This window comes from Canis aureus, chromosome 10 (assembly GCF_053574225.1).
Source record: "Canis aureus isolate CA01 chromosome 10, VMU_Caureus_v.1.0, whole genome shotgun sequence".
In the NCBI taxonomy this organism is placed as follows: Eukaryota; Metazoa; Chordata; class Mammalia; order Carnivora; family Canidae; genus Canis; species Canis aureus.
In genome coordinates, this window is record NC_135620.1 from 63148575 (window position 1) to 63166147 (window position 17573).

General features: G+C 37.4%; 1 protein-coding gene across 3 annotated transcripts in view; it reads left to right on the forward strand.

Annotated features, from left to right (window-relative positions):
- Window positions 1–17573, forward strand: part of SLC44A1 (solute carrier family 44 member 1) — a 191948-nt gene that overhangs the window by 144859 nt on the left and 29516 nt on the right. For 2 of the 3 annotated variants that reach the window (XM_077912772.1, XM_077912774.1), the window contains one exon: window positions 2635–5032. The exons of the other annotated variant lie outside the window; for it this stretch is intronic. In XM_077912772.1, coding sequence (XP_077768898.1) covers window positions 2635–2658 — 24 coding nt within the window. In that variant the 3' untranslated portion in view covers window positions 2659–5032. Of the gene's footprint in view, window positions 1–2634; window positions 5033–17573 lie in introns of those variants that run through there. 3 annotated transcript variants of the gene reach the window in all.

Consider the following 17573-nt stretch of genomic DNA (forward strand, 5'->3'; position numbering starts at 1 on the left):
GTTATACGGTTGAATGGACAGTCTGATTTTTGTCATTTTTGGAAGGTGATAATTCCTTTCAACTTGCTAAAATTCATATCCCCCACTTTTTAAATATTGTTTTGTTTCTGTTCCTGTCTTTTACCCTTTGCTGACTTTTTCTTCCGTTGCCTGGATTGTACTTTCTTTGTTTCTTAAGCTATTTTTCAGTAGCCAACAAGGTTTATTTCCATCAGCACTCACGTTCCCGCTCAGTAAGACAACCTGGTCTTCTCTAACCTCAGCTTAATTGTGAGAAGGATAAATGATCTCTGGTCAGTGATATATATGTATTATAAGTACTCTACTTTCATTTGAAGAAAAAAAAGGCAACTTAATCACTGTAAGAGACTCCTGAGTTGCTTTTCCCACAGATATTCCCACCTCTGCATAATGACAGATGTCTCTTGCGTATGTTTGTGTAATTACTGCTTATTTTACAAATGTATTGTTCTTAAAGAGCATGTTACTACAAGATATTATATGATTGCCTACCTCCTTAAACAGTTCATTTTAAATAATGTGCCTTCTAATTGCACATAACCTCCAAAAGTATGAGATGAAGACTCTTCTTTCTTCTTTATAGTGTAGTAAGTGGTTGATTTCATAGGTTTCCATCTTAAAAATAAATACATAATATAAAACAAGCCCATTTAAGTATACAAGAGTAAAGAAAATGGGTCTGTTTAAGATAGGGAGGGAGGAAGGCTATATGGATATGCAGAATAATTGTATATTCAACCTAAATTAAAACCTCAGCAGAATGTTTAGAATAAACTCTTTCCTCCATAACCCCTTCCAGGGCATGTTTTGGTGTTACTTTTAATAGCATTGATAATTATAAAGTCAAGACTTCAATGTTTACTTTCCAAGGTACAGATCACTCTAATCATAAGTAAAGGGATGTCGAGCTCTTAGTTTTAATTAAGCCTGCATCTACCAGAACTGCATTGAGTGAGCGAGGGGCACCATCAGCAACACCCCCAGTCTGGTTACTTGCCTTCCCTTTCTTTCTTTCTGTATCCCTCTTACTTAACACTGGCTGAGGGGGACAGCAATAAAGGTTCTTGCCAACTTTCTGGTGGCATGGGGAAATGAGGAAGGCTTTCTTCTTGCCACTGTTCGTCTTTCTTGTTCAGTAAATAAGGATCCCAGCCTATAACTTAAAAAGGTAAAACATAAAATCTGAAAATGCAAGCCATTTTTTCTCTCCCTTTTCTGCCTTTCCACTAGTTGACACTTTTCTATTAAATCATTTGTCAGTAATAATCATTTTTTAAAAGGGAGAAGTATTTGGAGGTCTAGACTAGCTTAGTTTGACCATGAATTGGCATATGTATTTCTGCATCATTCTTTAGTGAAAGATAAATTGCGGTTGACCAGAATGCAGAATTCTCTTACCTAAACCCCTAATTCATTGGCGATAATACTAGGAGAATTGCCCAAGTTATGGGGCATTCTACCAGAAGCCAAGATTTAGAAAGATTTTTTTTTTCCAATATTACTTTCAGTTTTAAATTAATGTCCCTTAACTCAAACTCTGCTTTAAAATCTTCATTCATATTTTGCTTTTATTTTATGTTGTTCATCAGTTCATTGCTTGCTGATTAATGGCAAAACCCTCCACTATGTCCCCAAATCTATCTTTTATGTGCATTGTTCTTCTGGTGCTTTGGACATTATAGCATTTGATCTCTAAGAATGATGTTTTATATGATTTAAAAACTTCCCAGGAGAGAAGTTGAGATGTTGCTTACAGGGTAGTTAAAAATTTGAAGCATAACCAGTAGCTCTGATTCTTAGCTCTCTTTTTAAATTAGCATGATAAGAGTTGACCACTCTCTTGGATGTGTCCCTAAATAATTATCTGAGAAATTCCTCACTCAAATTTAGGGATTGATAGAATTTAGGATTGCTTATTTTTATTTGCTTGGTTTAATTCACATGTTGTTCCCTTAGATGAAAATTCTGTAAAAGTGTCATACCTATTTTGCTGTATCTATACAATCTGCTCTTTAAGTTCACTTGTCTATCTTCTTTCTTGATGGGATATTTTAATTTAGGGTTTACTTTTTGCCTATAGAATAACATTCAGGAAAAATGAGGTTTTAAGTTTCCCTTTTGACAGGAGACCGTTGAAGTAAATAAGTACTTCCAGTTTAACTCTTGAGCTTTTATTTTTATTTTTATTTTTTTTGAGAGAACCTCACCAGTTAAGGAAACTTTAAAGGTTTGTGAGGTCATCCTATAAATCTTTGAAAATGATTTTAGAAAAATTGATCAAATGTGATGTAGAAGTTTAAGAAAGAGACATTCCGGCCTTCCGCGTACAGGAAAGAATTTATAGAGGAAAGGGGAGAAAAGAAACCTGAACACTATAGCAACTTAGGCCATAGACGTATTCTTCTACATATCTCAAAGATTCCCCCAAAAGGAAGTGTGATTTTCAACATTCATAGGAATTATAGCCCCTGGAATAGAAGTTCAAGGAGAAAGGCTCTCAGTCCATTTTGCTTTGCTGCCGCTTATCACCATCTATGTATTTGTAACATCATTCATGATCTCCTTTTAATGGTAATTGTCTAAGATTATACTCTGTATGACTTTGTTTTCTAGGCTTCGGGAGCAAGTTCTGCTTGAACCTAGCCGACCGTTATGGAACCCATTGACATTCCAAAACAATATATACACATAACTATGTATTTGTGTGTGTGGGTGTGTGTATATATGTATATGTATGTGTGTATATATATGTATATGTATATACACACACACACATAATCAGCCAAAATCAGAGAAAAGGAACAGGGATTTAATACCTTTTTTATGCTTATTTTTGTCAAACATGTACTCCTTTCATACGGGTGGCTTTTACAAGGCAACTGCCGTCATTTAATGTTTTCAATTGTAATTGTCTTAATGGAAATGTTAAGATTCATATCTGATTAACATTTTTAATAACTTAGAGGAGATTTTAACTTTAGTTATTTAAATTAGGTAAAATGATTGTACCGAATTCTCTGTCTAAAGTTTATTCAGGGGTGATTTTCCCTGATGTATGCATAAAATCAAGGTCTTATTTTACTGATGCATAAGTCCTAGTGGGATGAGACTAGGCATATGCTTTCAGATAAATAAGGAGATACTCCAATCAGTTTTCCCCAATCAAAGAAGCCATGTCATTTTACTTTTAGAAACATACTAGTGGACTCAATATGGGAATTTTCATAATAGCTCATGCATTTGTCAGCCAACATTAAAAAGTAACCAACTCCTCAGGTATTTGTAGTTTACCCTAAGCTTCTATAAGAGAGTAGGTTAAAAAGAAAAGGGTAGATAATCTTTCTTATGCAAACTTTGTTCTTATAGTTTGTCTTTCTTTCATTTTTTACTGTAGTAGCATCCTCCACACATTTGTGTGCCTGATTTGAAGGGAAGCTGGGGTGCCCAGCAACTTTAGCCTTTAAGTTTCTGTGTATTGATTTGCTGATTAAGTAATGCTGGGAGGAATAAAAAAGGGAGAGAATTGTGGAACACAAAGCATTGCAGATTCCAGTGCTTGGGCTTCTGCTTCTAAGGAACTTCAGTGGCTTCAGGCTTAAGTGGCCATTTTATTCAAATGCTTGCTGTAAAATCTGAAAACATACTGGCAGGTGCTCCTCTCCTCGGCAATTCATTCAGTATCCAGAATCCTACAATGTTTCACTGAAGAATTGGTTATATTTTTTTGATCCTCAAGTGTTGAATATTCTTTTTCTTTGGGAATGGGTTTGGGGTTTTTTGTTTCTTGTTGTTTTTCTTTTTTATTCCTGAAGCTTACCAGATATGAATGGCTAATATTCCATTGTTCTGCTTATTGTAATGGTGAATGCTTTAAGAAAAAAAAAGTGTAATTTGCTAAGAATAATTCATGATCTGTTTATGCGATAACTCCTTTTTGTTACGATTTTTTTAAAAAAAGCTATTTTTGTTAATGTAAAGTAAATATTTCAGAGCAAATTTTTTAAACTTATTGCACTAAATACAGGCTCTGTACAAAAAAAAAAAAGCCTCAGCATTTTATCATTCCATGGAAGAAGAATCTTTTGAAAGAAAGCATTGCCTCCTACCAGAATTAGACAGTGAATTAGACCGGTATTATGGAAATGCATACAATTAATGTCACTAGGGCTTAATAAGCAGCGATTTGCTCACGTGCTTGCTTTCAAAGGGTTAGACCTTTAAATTGCTGCAAAAGGTAAATTGTTTCCTTGTTTTTTGTTTTTTGTTTTTAAGTATCCGTGTTCTTTACTCTAGCTAGGCTAAAATTTGCTAAATGCCTTGGTTTCTTTTCAAAGCTCATGTAATATTTCTGATTTTTCAGAATATTTGCAATAAGAGTCTGGATTAAAAAAAAAAAAAAAAACCACACAGTTAAGAGCTCATATCTTGGCAAGACCTGAGAAACCAACATTGTGAGAATAGCTATTTTGAAACAGTAATTCTCCAGAAGTTAACATCTAACATCAGCCAGACAGTATCATTGTACTCTTTTGTATCATTTGAAATGGAATAAATATAATTATGTAACTAACAATTACCCAAATAGATGAGAGAGCAAATAATGTGAGAAAATTCGGAATACCTTCTGTTTCATAGCCACACAGATTTTGGACGTTAAGAAACATTGGGAACTAAATTTAGGATTGGAAAAAGTTTGGAAGACGAGTATCAGAACAGAAGACATTCTAGGAGCTAGCTATTTTAGGAGATGTCCCTCCAAAGTGACGTGATGGAAGTCTTGAATTTGGAAATTAGGTTCTACTCACTTGGACATCCCAACATCATGGACTCTTGCTGCTCCCTGTTGCATTTGCTCGCAATCTCAGCTATTTGGAAGCCACCAGGAATGCTTTCTAATTATCATTTGCAACTAGAACTGTAATCAGAAAGAAATTTTGTATTTTTGTATAACTTGATTGTGTGCCATTTTATATAACAGGTCCTGTTTTACAAATAAATTTTGTTTTACTAACATTGTGTTTAGAAATTATGATCTATGTGTAACCATGTCATTTGAGTTTCAAATTAATTGCCAGGCTGTTTTCCCTAAGTAAATTTGTGTGCCATGTAAGTAGATATATGCATCTGTGCATATATACATTACACAGGCACACACAGAGAGATATTTAATACAGAGAATATCACTCTCTTGTGAGCTTCATTCCTTGATACGTGTTATAAAGCCTCACAGAGGCTTTTTAGCAATATTTAAATGTTTTGAGGTTATGTTTGGATATTCCTGCTGCCTCTTTCATTCATTGCGAGTCATTCTCCAGCTAGCTCTGGGCTGCCTTATTGCTATTCGCTCACTGCCTCCATCTTCTGCCCAAGTGCGAAGAATAGATGAAAAACAAAAATTATCTGTGATATGTGGTGACCTGAATAATTTTATAAGCCATTGACTCTGTGTTGTGGTTTGTGTCTTTTTCTGTGGTGGATCTTCAAAACTGTGTTCAGTACTTACATCTCCAGAGTCACAGTTAGGGTCCTCTACTGTAAATACTGATCATGGTGACCAGAGTATCACTGTGGGTTCTGTTATCAGAAAAAGGCTCTGATACATGATTTAGACTTTCTAGGCTCCTGCCTCAAGAGCAAGCGCTGCTGTAATATAAAATGGAAGGGAAAAGGATATATATTTCAGTTATAAATCCACGAGACCCATCTTCTATGGGAGGCTTAACCAGCGCCTTAGGTAAACATTAGGAATTTAGCTAGGGCATTGAGATTATATAATCCTTGCATGGATGAGCAGAGCTCAAAGCAAGTTGTTCCTTTAAATCATTTAATGCAATGCTTCATGTTTAGGATTAGAGCTTTTATCCTATCCTATAGCATGATTAAACCCCACGTACTGCAATTTAAGTAGCTTAACTGTGTGTTGTTCCCCAAACTTCTTCCACAGTGGTTGGGGAGGAGGCGCTCCCTAAGTCTATTTTAAAATTATACTGGAAATAAGTTTTTTTCTCTAGAGAATATCCCCTTACTCTTATATTTTCTTTTTTCAGCAAAGAACATTAAGCTGCTGATTTCTGATACCATTGACCTTGGTATCTGCCAGGGGCCCTTGTCTTTCCAGGGCAGTTTCAGGATTTCATCCCACTAGGGGGTAGTGAAGAGCTGACCCCTGCCTTTGCCCTGGTCCTGAGCTGCAGCTTTACACCGGAGCAGTGTTCTCCCAACAGAACTGCTGGCACCAAATATCAGGCCATGTCAGTGCCCCCAACGCTTCAGCCATTTCCACCAGGCACCTGTACTAGCTAATAAAATCCATTTCAGGAGGTCCTCTCCACCCACCCCACCTACAAAACAAAACTATGGGGTCAGTTCCAAAACCAGAGTTGCCAATTATGGTGACCCAAGCATTTAATTTTATCTTTGGTCAGTAACCTTCTCACTTGAATTTTTGGAGTTTCCAGTAGCCTTAACATAGCCTGTGAGAAGTTTCCTTCAGAAAAGTCTTTAAGCTTTCTTTCACCTTTCAATAAGTTCTCTACTGCTTTTTTTATTGCTACTAAAAAAAAAAAAAAAAAAAAAAAATCCTGAGAGTCTGGAGGCTTATCGATGCACCTGCCACAGTTAATTTCTGTATTCTTTTCATATATTCCATCTGACAGGAGTGCACTACAAGGGCTTGCTTAGAGTTGTTAAGACGTGGTCTGTGAATATATATTGGAAAATTGCAGGTTCAAAGTAAATACATATATAAATGTGTTATATATTCACAGCATAGACTGCCTTTTGCTTTAAATGCATATTCATGTGTCTTTGTGTACTAAGTATGCACATTAGCCCTTTTGAAAAGTAGGCACTGTTCAGATACAGTGGCTGCTTTTGGAGTTAGCTCATCTTTGATTAGTGGCACATAGCCTAAATTTTGAAAGCAAGACCCTTGAATGGGTCAAGAGAAAAATCTAAAGCATGTAACAAACTTAAAAAGCAAATCAGAAAACTAAGCATGTTGCATATGCTTGTCAATTTAAAATAGCACACTCTCCCCATTCAGATTTCATAAATGTGAGCCAAATTCTTATTCTCTACATTTTAAGAGGAAAATTTTAATCCAAGATTCAAATCTTTAAAAATATCTTTCTTACAGAAAACTTCAATGCCAAGTTTTTAAATTTGAGAGTTTCTGTGGAAAACCTTTCTATAGAAATACTATAGTACCTTTTCTTCCCATCTTCGTGATTTTTATATGTGTAAAAAAAGACAAATCATGGTTCAGTTTCAGTATTGCATGAACAATGATCACTTTTGTAAATTACACGGACAGGATTTAAGTCTGATATTTTCTAAAGGAGTTCATTAGTAAATTTGTGGAAAAGACGTGAAATTATTAGGAACCAAAATATTAGACAATGTTTTCCCATTTTGATACTCAATTTTACAACTAAAATGATTTCGTGAGGAATAAATACTCCAGGCCAGAGCATTCAGAATAATAAAGCTTTTCAGTTACTAAATTGACTAAACTAAAGGTTTAGTCAATATCTGGTTGAATATGAAAACATTGTAATTCCTAAATGTTTCAGAAAAATTTTCACTTTTATTTGCTAAGACCTGATTTTAATATTTGATATTCCTAAGCAGGTTCTTAATCTTTTGGGAGGACTATGGGCCCCTTTGAGAAGCTTATGAAAGCAATGGACTTTCTCTCAAATGCGCATAGCACATCTATGAACATTTAAAATGGTAATAGAATTTCAGGGCCCTCCATCTGCCAGCCTCCACCCCACCAGCCCCTTGGAGCCTAATGCACACAAATCAAAAGCTGCTCTAATGTTGATGTGATAACATGTTTTGAAATAAAGTCGTGATTAGGCCGTCCACTGAAGATACTTCTAAGATAGTACTTACCAACTTCTGTCTTGGAATCATTTGTATAACTTGAAGACTTTGATTTAGTACCAGCTTTGGAAATCGAAACCACACTAATCTGAGTGAGTAACAAAATGGTCAACACTGAATCTTCAGGACAGTAAGATTTCTTTCCTTGGAGGTATGATGGTGTGTGTTGGAGAGGGGATTTTGGCAAGCTACCAAATTCTTGGGCATGGACAAGAAAATCCAAGAAGGAATCCTTATAATTATCACATCTACCAAAACACTCAATTCTTTTTATTATTGCTCAGATATGACAAACCTTATCAGTAGATCACTGTCTAAAAATATATCCGTCATCATGACCAAGAACAGTTGAAGATGATGATCAATGAGCAAACTCAGTATAGTTCATAGTTGATAACATTTTAGTAGAAAGTTGGAGGAGCAGATGCTGGGGGTGGAGGGCAGGGAATTCAAAATTTATTTTTCTCCCTCCTTATATCAGGGAGGTATTTCTTTGTTTTGCCTTTCTAGTCACCCCCTAGAGCAGCCTTTGGCCACTCTGCTAATGAGACTGTGCCTCCACTGCCCCGCAGCCACCCGGTCTTCTTTAGGGAAGCATGTGGATTTCTTGACATCTCAACCTTACTATTAGTTAGGGTGCTGCATCTACATTGAGGGCCCTCGGGGCCCTTAAAGGAGCAGCTAGAAATCCTTAAAGGAGTTTGAAGTTCTTTTTAAGATTGGGTTCCAATGAGTCATTTATAGTCAGACATCAAACCGTTACCTACATTTTCAAGCTGAAGAAAGCAGTGGGAATCTCATAACTGGCTGGAGAAGAAAGGAGAAAATTCAGCTCCCTCCCCGACCCCATACCTCCAGAAGAGCTTTAATGAACCTTCTGCAGTAGCAAATGGAGAGACCATGGGTGGAAATTCCCATATCGGGTGCAAAAGGCCCTAAGTCCAGTGTAAGTATCTACATTTGATATTCCTTTTGTTGTAGATGTGTATGACTTAGAGAGAATGTTCTGATCTTCACATCTGAATCTGATCCACCCATCCCGTCAGATTGGAATGTAGTTGGAGTTAGTTATATTTTTTTTCAGGAATTTGTGTTAAACCATTCTGTGTGAGTAAAAGTAAGCACTGAAAAGAAGACTTGAATAAATGGGCATGGAACTGAGTGGAAGCTACAGCCAGCATCCCAGAGACCATTCTACCTGCCACTAGAAAATGTGAGCACTCTATTTGCCGTGTTGATCATCAGGCCAGGATTCATAAATTGTGTTAGATACCTCGCAGGAATGAGACAATAATAGGACAACTTTGGGGGCTGATGATTTGAGACAGGGACCATTCAGTAAATTTTCCCCATCCTCTGGGTTCCAGTAGTCTGCTCAGAGTTCTTTTTGGCTCCTCTTGTTTTTGTGCTAGTTTTGGTTTTCAGAGACTTAGCATGGGGAAAGTTACCTTTCTTCTATGTTGCCTTAGTGCTGCAAGGTTATATTGTGTTGTTGAGGTTTTCTGACTTCTTCCTTCCTATAAAAGGATACTGGGAGCTCCATAATGAAAAGAAGTTTCAATTGTACTAACTCAGTACATTCTTGACCACTGAGTGCACTTCAAACAGGTCTTGTACCCAGTGAGGTAAGTTCAGTGGGTTGTTAGCTGATCCGATTATAGGAGGAAAAACATTACAACTAATAAAAAAGTAGGGAGAAAAGCATAGAGGGCACCTAACAAAATAATAGGGGCTCTGGAAAAACAACCAAAGACAAAAGCATATCTTCTGAAGACCAAAGGTCCAACTTTAAGTACTTGCTGGCACAACCCATCTGAACTTCTGGAGATGAGAATAGAGCTCCTAGAAGAGGCAGCCAAGCTTTAAGATGAGTCAGTGCAATAGGGACCTGCTATTGATCGCTCAGGCTCTGAGCCTTATATCCAGTGTCAGGCCCAGCCCGGTGTACGGAAGGAAGTGCAGTGTAAGGGGTGATATGAATAGAAAACACGCATCAGTGTCTCGATTGCTCACTGCTGTGTGATCCAGCATGAGAAGTATGTTGTGGTACCACATATTTCTCTATCTGATGCCTTTTTTTGTCTTCGTCATTTTCTTTTGCCATTTGCATCCTATTTCATAGTGTCAAAATGAATTTTTGTATCACGTCCTGTCTGTCTATTACGAACTATGGGATCACAGTTCAGCCTTCCATGAATTCTGTAGTTCGGGATCCTTTACTTTAGCGCTATTTTGAGCTTTTCCTTATCACAGTGTCACTACACTGTATTCAGGTGGGGAAACAAACATGTAGGTGCTTGAACATGCCCCACAGACACGGTTGTAGCCCTACTATTTGTGACTGTCATTGACACAGTGCAGACTTTACAGACAGAGCATTATGCTCTCAGAGGACTTTAAAAATATGTATATTAAGCAATTAACTTTCTGGAGTTATCAAATCTTGCTGGGAAATTAACTTACAAGAGCTCTGAAATGGATGGAATTCCATCTGGCTTCAGAGTACAATGAGCCTATATGAAATGGAGCTTTGAAATGTTTTTCTTGTGCAGAAATATGAACTAGAAAAAAAGTGCTGATCCAATGCTAAGTTTTCTCTGTGTACTGACTCAGTTGCCAGAATTATAATGAAAACTGTATTTTAGTCTAAAAAATGTATAGAATTTTTTATGTAATAAATAAAATTTTATAGGAAAGAATATCATTGTCTACTGTGTTGGAACCTTTCCCATGCCCAGGATGGTGATAAATAGCACTGTAAGGGAGGAAAATAATTTTCCCCCTACCCTTCTGAGTTTTTAGCTGAGACCCCTACATGACAGAAGACAGATCAATGAGAGAAAAGCAGGCAGAAATTTGTTAACATGTATACCTCATGTATACATGGGAGATACCCAGGGAAAATTGAGTCGTCCCCCGCCAAGGTGACTTAGAATTCAAGCTTAAACACCATCTTACTAGGGAAAGGGGAGGTCTCATAGAGAAGAGGAGATGATTTTTAGGGAAGATGAGTGGGCCCTTAGAAGAATACAGGAGGGGTAAGATAGTTTGTGAGAGAGTTAGCCTGGGTATGGTGTCGACTTCTTGTCTCCAGTGATAAGTCCATTCTCCCTCGTTGAGGAACCTCCCAAAAAGAGAATTGATGACACTCAAGTTCCTTTTGGAGGATCTGTCTTTAGCCAGATAAGGAGCATTCAGAGAAAGCCTCTTCCTGCATTTGCTGTTTTTCAAGTACCTACAGTTCAAAATGATCAATATACCACAATGGCATTTTTTGGGTGGCATGTTTTGAAATTGTAGACTGTAGAGTCATATTTTGGGGTGGCATATTCTACTCTTCAGTAGAAATAGTGATCCTGGGCAACATCTTGTCTTCAGATTAGGTCATTATGCTGCAAGGGTACCCTAGAATTTCCCAGCTCTTCCTTTCTAGCACCTCTCAGCATATCCTAGGGTCTTTGAGATACAAAATATAAAAGCACTACAAACCAAAGAAGTACCAAATTCATCCACTGCCCGACCAGGCTTGAATCTGACTTGCCCTGTGAATGCTAAGGTTACAACTGAATTAAGTCATTAGGTGGAGTAGAAAAAAGCCTGTTGGATAACATTTACAATGGAAAACACTTTTGGCTGGTACGCCCTGCACGTAAATGGAAGCCTGGATCTGTGCTAAGTTCATGGGTTTGTGAAACTGTGGTATGCCATCATTTATGCAGTGGTTGTGCCCCATTAAAGTTTGGAAAAAGCAAGCTTGTTTAAAACTAATTGTATTTTAAATGGTACTGGGGACTAAAGAAGAGGATGTGCATAAGTGGAAGACCTTTTGGTATACCAATAAACTTCTAATTTGTTTCATAGTTTTGGACTTTATTTAAGATGCTGCTGTACAGACTACTTTTCATTAGCAAATGTGAATGATGCCCAGATCATAGATGTTTATCTGTACCCATCTTGCCAAAAGTTGTTACAGAACATTTGTGAGGCCTCCTCAAACACTGGAGGTACTTGAGGTACTGGAGTATATTAATGATTCCGGACTGTTAATTCTTTTTTTTGGGTGGTTCTGATGTAAATATATATAATTTCTTGTTCTATAGACCACCTAGTGATTAAAGATCCTGTGAAAAGCCTCACATCTCCTAAAAGGAACCCAGAATTTTTTTCTTTGACTGTGGAAAGTATACTCTGTATTCAATTTCAAATTTCAGAGAATAAAGAAAAATCTATAGGATTTCTTCCAGGAAGCTACTATTTGCACACTCCAGGTTAATATGTAAGTTAGGATTGAAATTTGAGCTTCAACTAGCTGTATAGATCGAAGCTCTTACAGGTGTTGAAAAGTTCAGAAAGAAGCCAGTGTCCTATGAGAATCTTTGGCCTTAGATCTTTGATCAAGTGCTATGAAACTATTCAGTGCCTTTTCACATCATTTGTGTTTTCTGGTTGGTTGTGGCAAGTAGCAGTGAAAGCAAATGTGCTTTGTGCCTTTAATTTGATATTATGCGTTAACTATTCAAATCCTGAGAAAAATAACTTTAGAAGATGCACCTAGATTGCATTTGGGTTTTCAGAAAACACAAAGCTAAGGTATTAGACCATTTCATGGACTTATCAGCAATTTCAATAGAAGTCTTAAAGCTTTCTGGATAGTTAGCAGCTCCCTGGCCAGGTATGTCAGTCTAGAGAGGCGACAGTAAGGAATTGCCTTCAAGGCAAAACAAAAGGGCTTTTAGTCATTCATACTTATCATATAACTTTACACTTGGAGACAGGATATTAAGAGTTTGTGTTTGATCTACTGTCCATCTGCTAGGAAGGATTCTCACAGCTTATAATCAAATAATTTAACAACAAAGTTAAAAATAAAAGGCAAATGAAAATTGGGAAAAGAAGATTAGCTGCTTAAGAAACCCAAGGATGAGCATTAAGACTGAATTCCCAGTTGTCTGTCAGTCCTGCAAAGAGGAAATCAAGAAAGGTACATAGTTTTACATGCCTAATAAAAAGAAGTGTTGGATAGAACTTTAATAAGGAGGGACTGGGCAGGTATTAAAGATGAGTAATGTTTAATGACTTGACATAATGTCTACAGTATATAGTCAATGAAAAAAGGATAAAGCAGTATTTCCAGCCTGATCTCATTTATGTAAAATCAATATTTTTATACATTTTTAAATAACTAAGGGTACAGTAGATGTAATTCTGTAAGCGCTGGTACTTAATCGGTTAATTGAAAAATTTGGTTAATGAAGAGAATCATTATTAATGAAAAAGTTTAAATACAAGTAAGTATTCATTGGCCAATCTTTGACATAGTGTAGTTCTTTTTTATGACTGACTCCTCTGAATTTGTCTTTTGTCCTTTTTTTTTTTTCATTAACCACACCGATAATGTAACCACCTAAAAATGTAATAAGTGGAATTATCGATTTTTAAAAGTGGATCGGGAGTTTAGACATGCATATGAAGCCAGCTGTGTATGGACTCCCAGATTTTTATAATTTCTTTCCATTTGTTATAATCCTCACACACACAGAATTTGAGAGTAATATTTTTAGTATCTTTATAGTCTTTCCAAAGCGAAGCATTCAACTCAGTTTTCATTGCAATTACTTTCTTCATACTCATTGTTTTAATCAATATGTATAATGTAAATAACCATACCATTAGAATCAACACTGCACCTGGCATAACATGTTGGAATAAACACACCTGACTCTTGCTAAACATAGTCCACTGATGCCGAAAACAGTGTACAGTGCCCCTGGGAACGTTCAGCCTGCTATGAAATCAACCAGTACCTTCTACAAGGGAGTGGAGAATGGCAGTTAATCTGGCAAGATGATGAAGTGGAGGTCAGCTAAGAAAGCCACTCTATTTATATCAAAATGATGGTGATGGTTATCTCTGCATTATGGGATTGTGGATAATTTATTTTTTCTTTGCTTATTTGTATGTTTAAAATATTCCTCTACAGTTTCTTAATATGAAAAAACATAGTCACATTAAAAAGCAAATAGCTAGGTAAGTATCGTAAAACGGTAGTAACTAAACCCATATGATAATAGATCTAATGGAGTAGAAGAGATAGTTGCCAAAACAAATTATATTTTTATAAGAATTTAATAAAAGCTAAGGACCTCAAATGAATAAGGAAAGAAATTTCATTTAATAAACGGTGTTAAAAACAATTGACTTTCAGTCTGAAAACAAATCTAAGTTAAATCCAAATGGATTAAGAATTTTTTTTTTCTATTAGATGAAGGAAAGATCAGGGGAAGGAGTGGGAGGGACTTCATGAATTTAGAAGGATTAGGTTTAAAAAAAAAAGCATGGACTGGTGGGAGTGGTGAGATCCTGTCCCACATTTTGTGGAAAATGTAATGAGCAAGGCCCATTTCAGATGCATTTACTAAGCATATCTACAGCAGTCTGCTAAGTGTGTCCACTTTAACTCAACGAGCATTTCCTGAGACCTCCTCTGGTCAACCAGATTTATAATGTGGGAACTCAGTGGTGAATATTCACTCCCTGATCTTAGGTAGCTCACAGCTTAATGAGGGAGATAGGCAGCAGTGAGTGTTAGGATGAGAACAGGGTGCTTTGGGAGCACATAGGGAGGTATTGGGGTCATTAGGAGCTACCTGAGCTGAGACTTGAAGGATGAGCAGGAATTAGCCAGATGATGAAAGGAGAGATGGGGGGAGGGGAGAAGATTCTACTCAGGAATAGCAGCGATCCTACAGCAACACGGAACAACACCAGTTGTTCAGCATGTCCTAAGCCAAGAATATGTGGATATGTAGCTAGAGGTGCCTGTGACCCCGGAGAGGATACAGGAGTCTCGCGTGTGCATTCAGGTCTGAACCAAGAGCTGTCAGGAGCCTGGAACAGGAAGAAGGAGACCTGAGAATGGGGAGGAAGAGGAAGAGGAATATTCCAGGGGGAAATCTAACAGGCCTGATGACCAACTAGTGGGGAGAAAGAAAAGGAAATTGTGGAGGTCTATACTCAGAGTGGTGCGTGTCACCTTTGCACTTAAAGATAGGGGCTTGCACCGGGTGGTCACATTCATCCAGGCTCTGATTCTCTACTTGAGTGAATATCAGAAATATTTACCTTTACTCCTTAATGCTATCTGATACAAAAATTCTGTAGTGATAAGAAGGAGTCAAATGGAGAAGAGTGTGAGGGCCTGAAGAAAATTCTGTCAACAAAATATTTTTTTCACTCCCTGATAAATGAAATCCACCTAATTTCTGGTTTTCAGTTAAGAGATCCCAACCTAACAATGGCTGTGCAGTTCAGGTAGCTGCAGGCAAACTGTCTCCATGGCCTTAGATCTCTGATCTGCTGATTGTTAATCATCTGCACACTTCTACACTAACAAAAAATAATGCAATATATTTGGTGTATTTGTATGTTTACATATACGTGCTCCACTTTTTTCCAAAGAGGCATCTATACAACAAGATTACTAAAAATAGAAAAGCAAGGGTGTCTACCTGGCTCAATCGGTGGACCATGCAACTCCTGATCTCGGGTCGTGGGTTTGAGCCCTACGTTGGATGTAGAGATTATAAATAAAGAAAGAAAATAGAAAAGCAAAGGATAAGCGAGAAGAAACAAATATGCTAGACCCTAGGACTAATTGTCACAGCATAATAAGGCATTAATATTTTGAGCTTCCTGGCATCCTGAAAAGAGAGGAAAACACCGAGGTTTATAGACTATGATTTTTTGATGTAAGTGTATGTATTATTCAAGTTACTGTAAGAGCAAAATTAATCTGCATATGACCATCAAATTGGGGTTTGGAAGTGCTGAGCTGATAAAGTCCCAGCATGTAACTCCGAGTCTTTAACTGAGTGTGTTACTTTATCCTTACCCAGATCTTCCTCTATTGGGACTTAAAAGACGCATTCTTAAGTATTAATAAAACAGGAAAGACTTTTCGTTTATTCCAAAGACATTTACCGAGTCCTATATTTGCTAAGGATACAGAAATGAGAGACCCAGGCTTTGCCTTCAGCATTTAGGAAAGCAGAGGGATGAGCAGATGATTGTAATGGAGTGAGCCAGACCCTCCAATGGAGTTAGCTCAGCAGCGTGGAGGGACAGAGAGATGGGATGGCGTGAGGTAAAGAAACCTTAGAGAAAGGGAGGTGGGTTCTCTGTTCCAAGCAGAGGGAACAGCATGTATAAAGAAATGACATGTCTGTCAATCTGTACCAGAGAATGGGTGCAGGGACCTGAAATTGGAGATCTCAACGCAAGTCAGGTCTTGGGGGTCTTGTGGGTCATGCTAAAGGATTTGATATTATGCTGAAGAAAATGGAGACTCACTGAAGGATTTTAAGCAGAAGAGTTGCTTGATGATTTGAGCATTTTAGGGGGGGAAATCACCATGGTAGCAGTGTGGGAACTTACTCAACCTGATAAGGAGTGTTTATGAAATCCACACAGCTAATATCATACCCATTGGTAAAAGATGCAAAGTTTTCCCCCTAAGATCAGTAAAAGGACAGGCATGCCTATTCTTGCCATTTCTATTCAACATTATACTGAACGTTCCAGCCAGGGCAATTCAGTAAGAAAAACAAGAAAAAAGGTACCCAGATTAGAAAGAAGTAAAATTATCTCTCTTCCCAGATGACACAATTTTATATATAGAAAATCATGATGAATTCACACACACACACACACACACACACACACAATTAAAGTAAGCATTGTTGTGGGATACAAGATCAACACATAAAAATCAATTTTATTTCTATGCAGCAGCAACGAACCATCTAAAAAGGAAATGAAGAAAACAATCCCATTCACAGCACCAAAAAGAATAAAATCCTGAGAAATAAATTTAACCAAGGAGGTACAAGATGTTTACATTAAAAACCACAAAATACCATTGAAAGAAATGAAAAGAAGACATAAATAAATGGAAAGACATCTATGTTCATGGGTTGGAAGAGTTAAATTTTATTTTGAAGTGGGCTCCAAGCCCAACATGGGGCTCAAACTTACAACCCTGAGATCAAGTCACATGCTCTACCAACTGAGCCAGAATTACTATTATTAGGATGATAATACTACCCAAAGTGGTTGACAGAGTCAATGCAATCCTTATCAAAATCCCACTGGCCTGTTTTTGTAGAAATTGCAATTCAAAAATTCATATGGAGCTTTCCCAAGAACTCCATATTGCCAAAACAATCTTGAAAAAGAATAAAGGTGAAGAACCACCAATTCCTCAGTCTTCATCACTTACAACCTTGACATTTTTTAAGAGTCAGGACATTTATTTGATAGAATGTCCTTCAATTTGGGTGTAAGTTTCCTCATGATTAGATTAAGTTATGCATTATTGGCAGGGTTACCACAGACATCACGTTGTATTGTTCTCAGTGCTTCATATCAGGAGGCACCTAATATGTGTTTGTCCACTATTGGTGATTAGTGGTGATTGATCATCTGGTTAGGGTGGATCTCCCTGGTCTCTCCACTATAAATTTGCTATTTCTCCCTTTGTAGTTAATAAGTATCTCGTGGGATCCCCGGGTGGCTCAGCAGTTTAGCGCCTGCCTTTGGCCCAGGGCGTGATCCTGGAGACCTGGGATCGAGTCCCACATCGGGCTCCCTGCATGGAGCCTGCT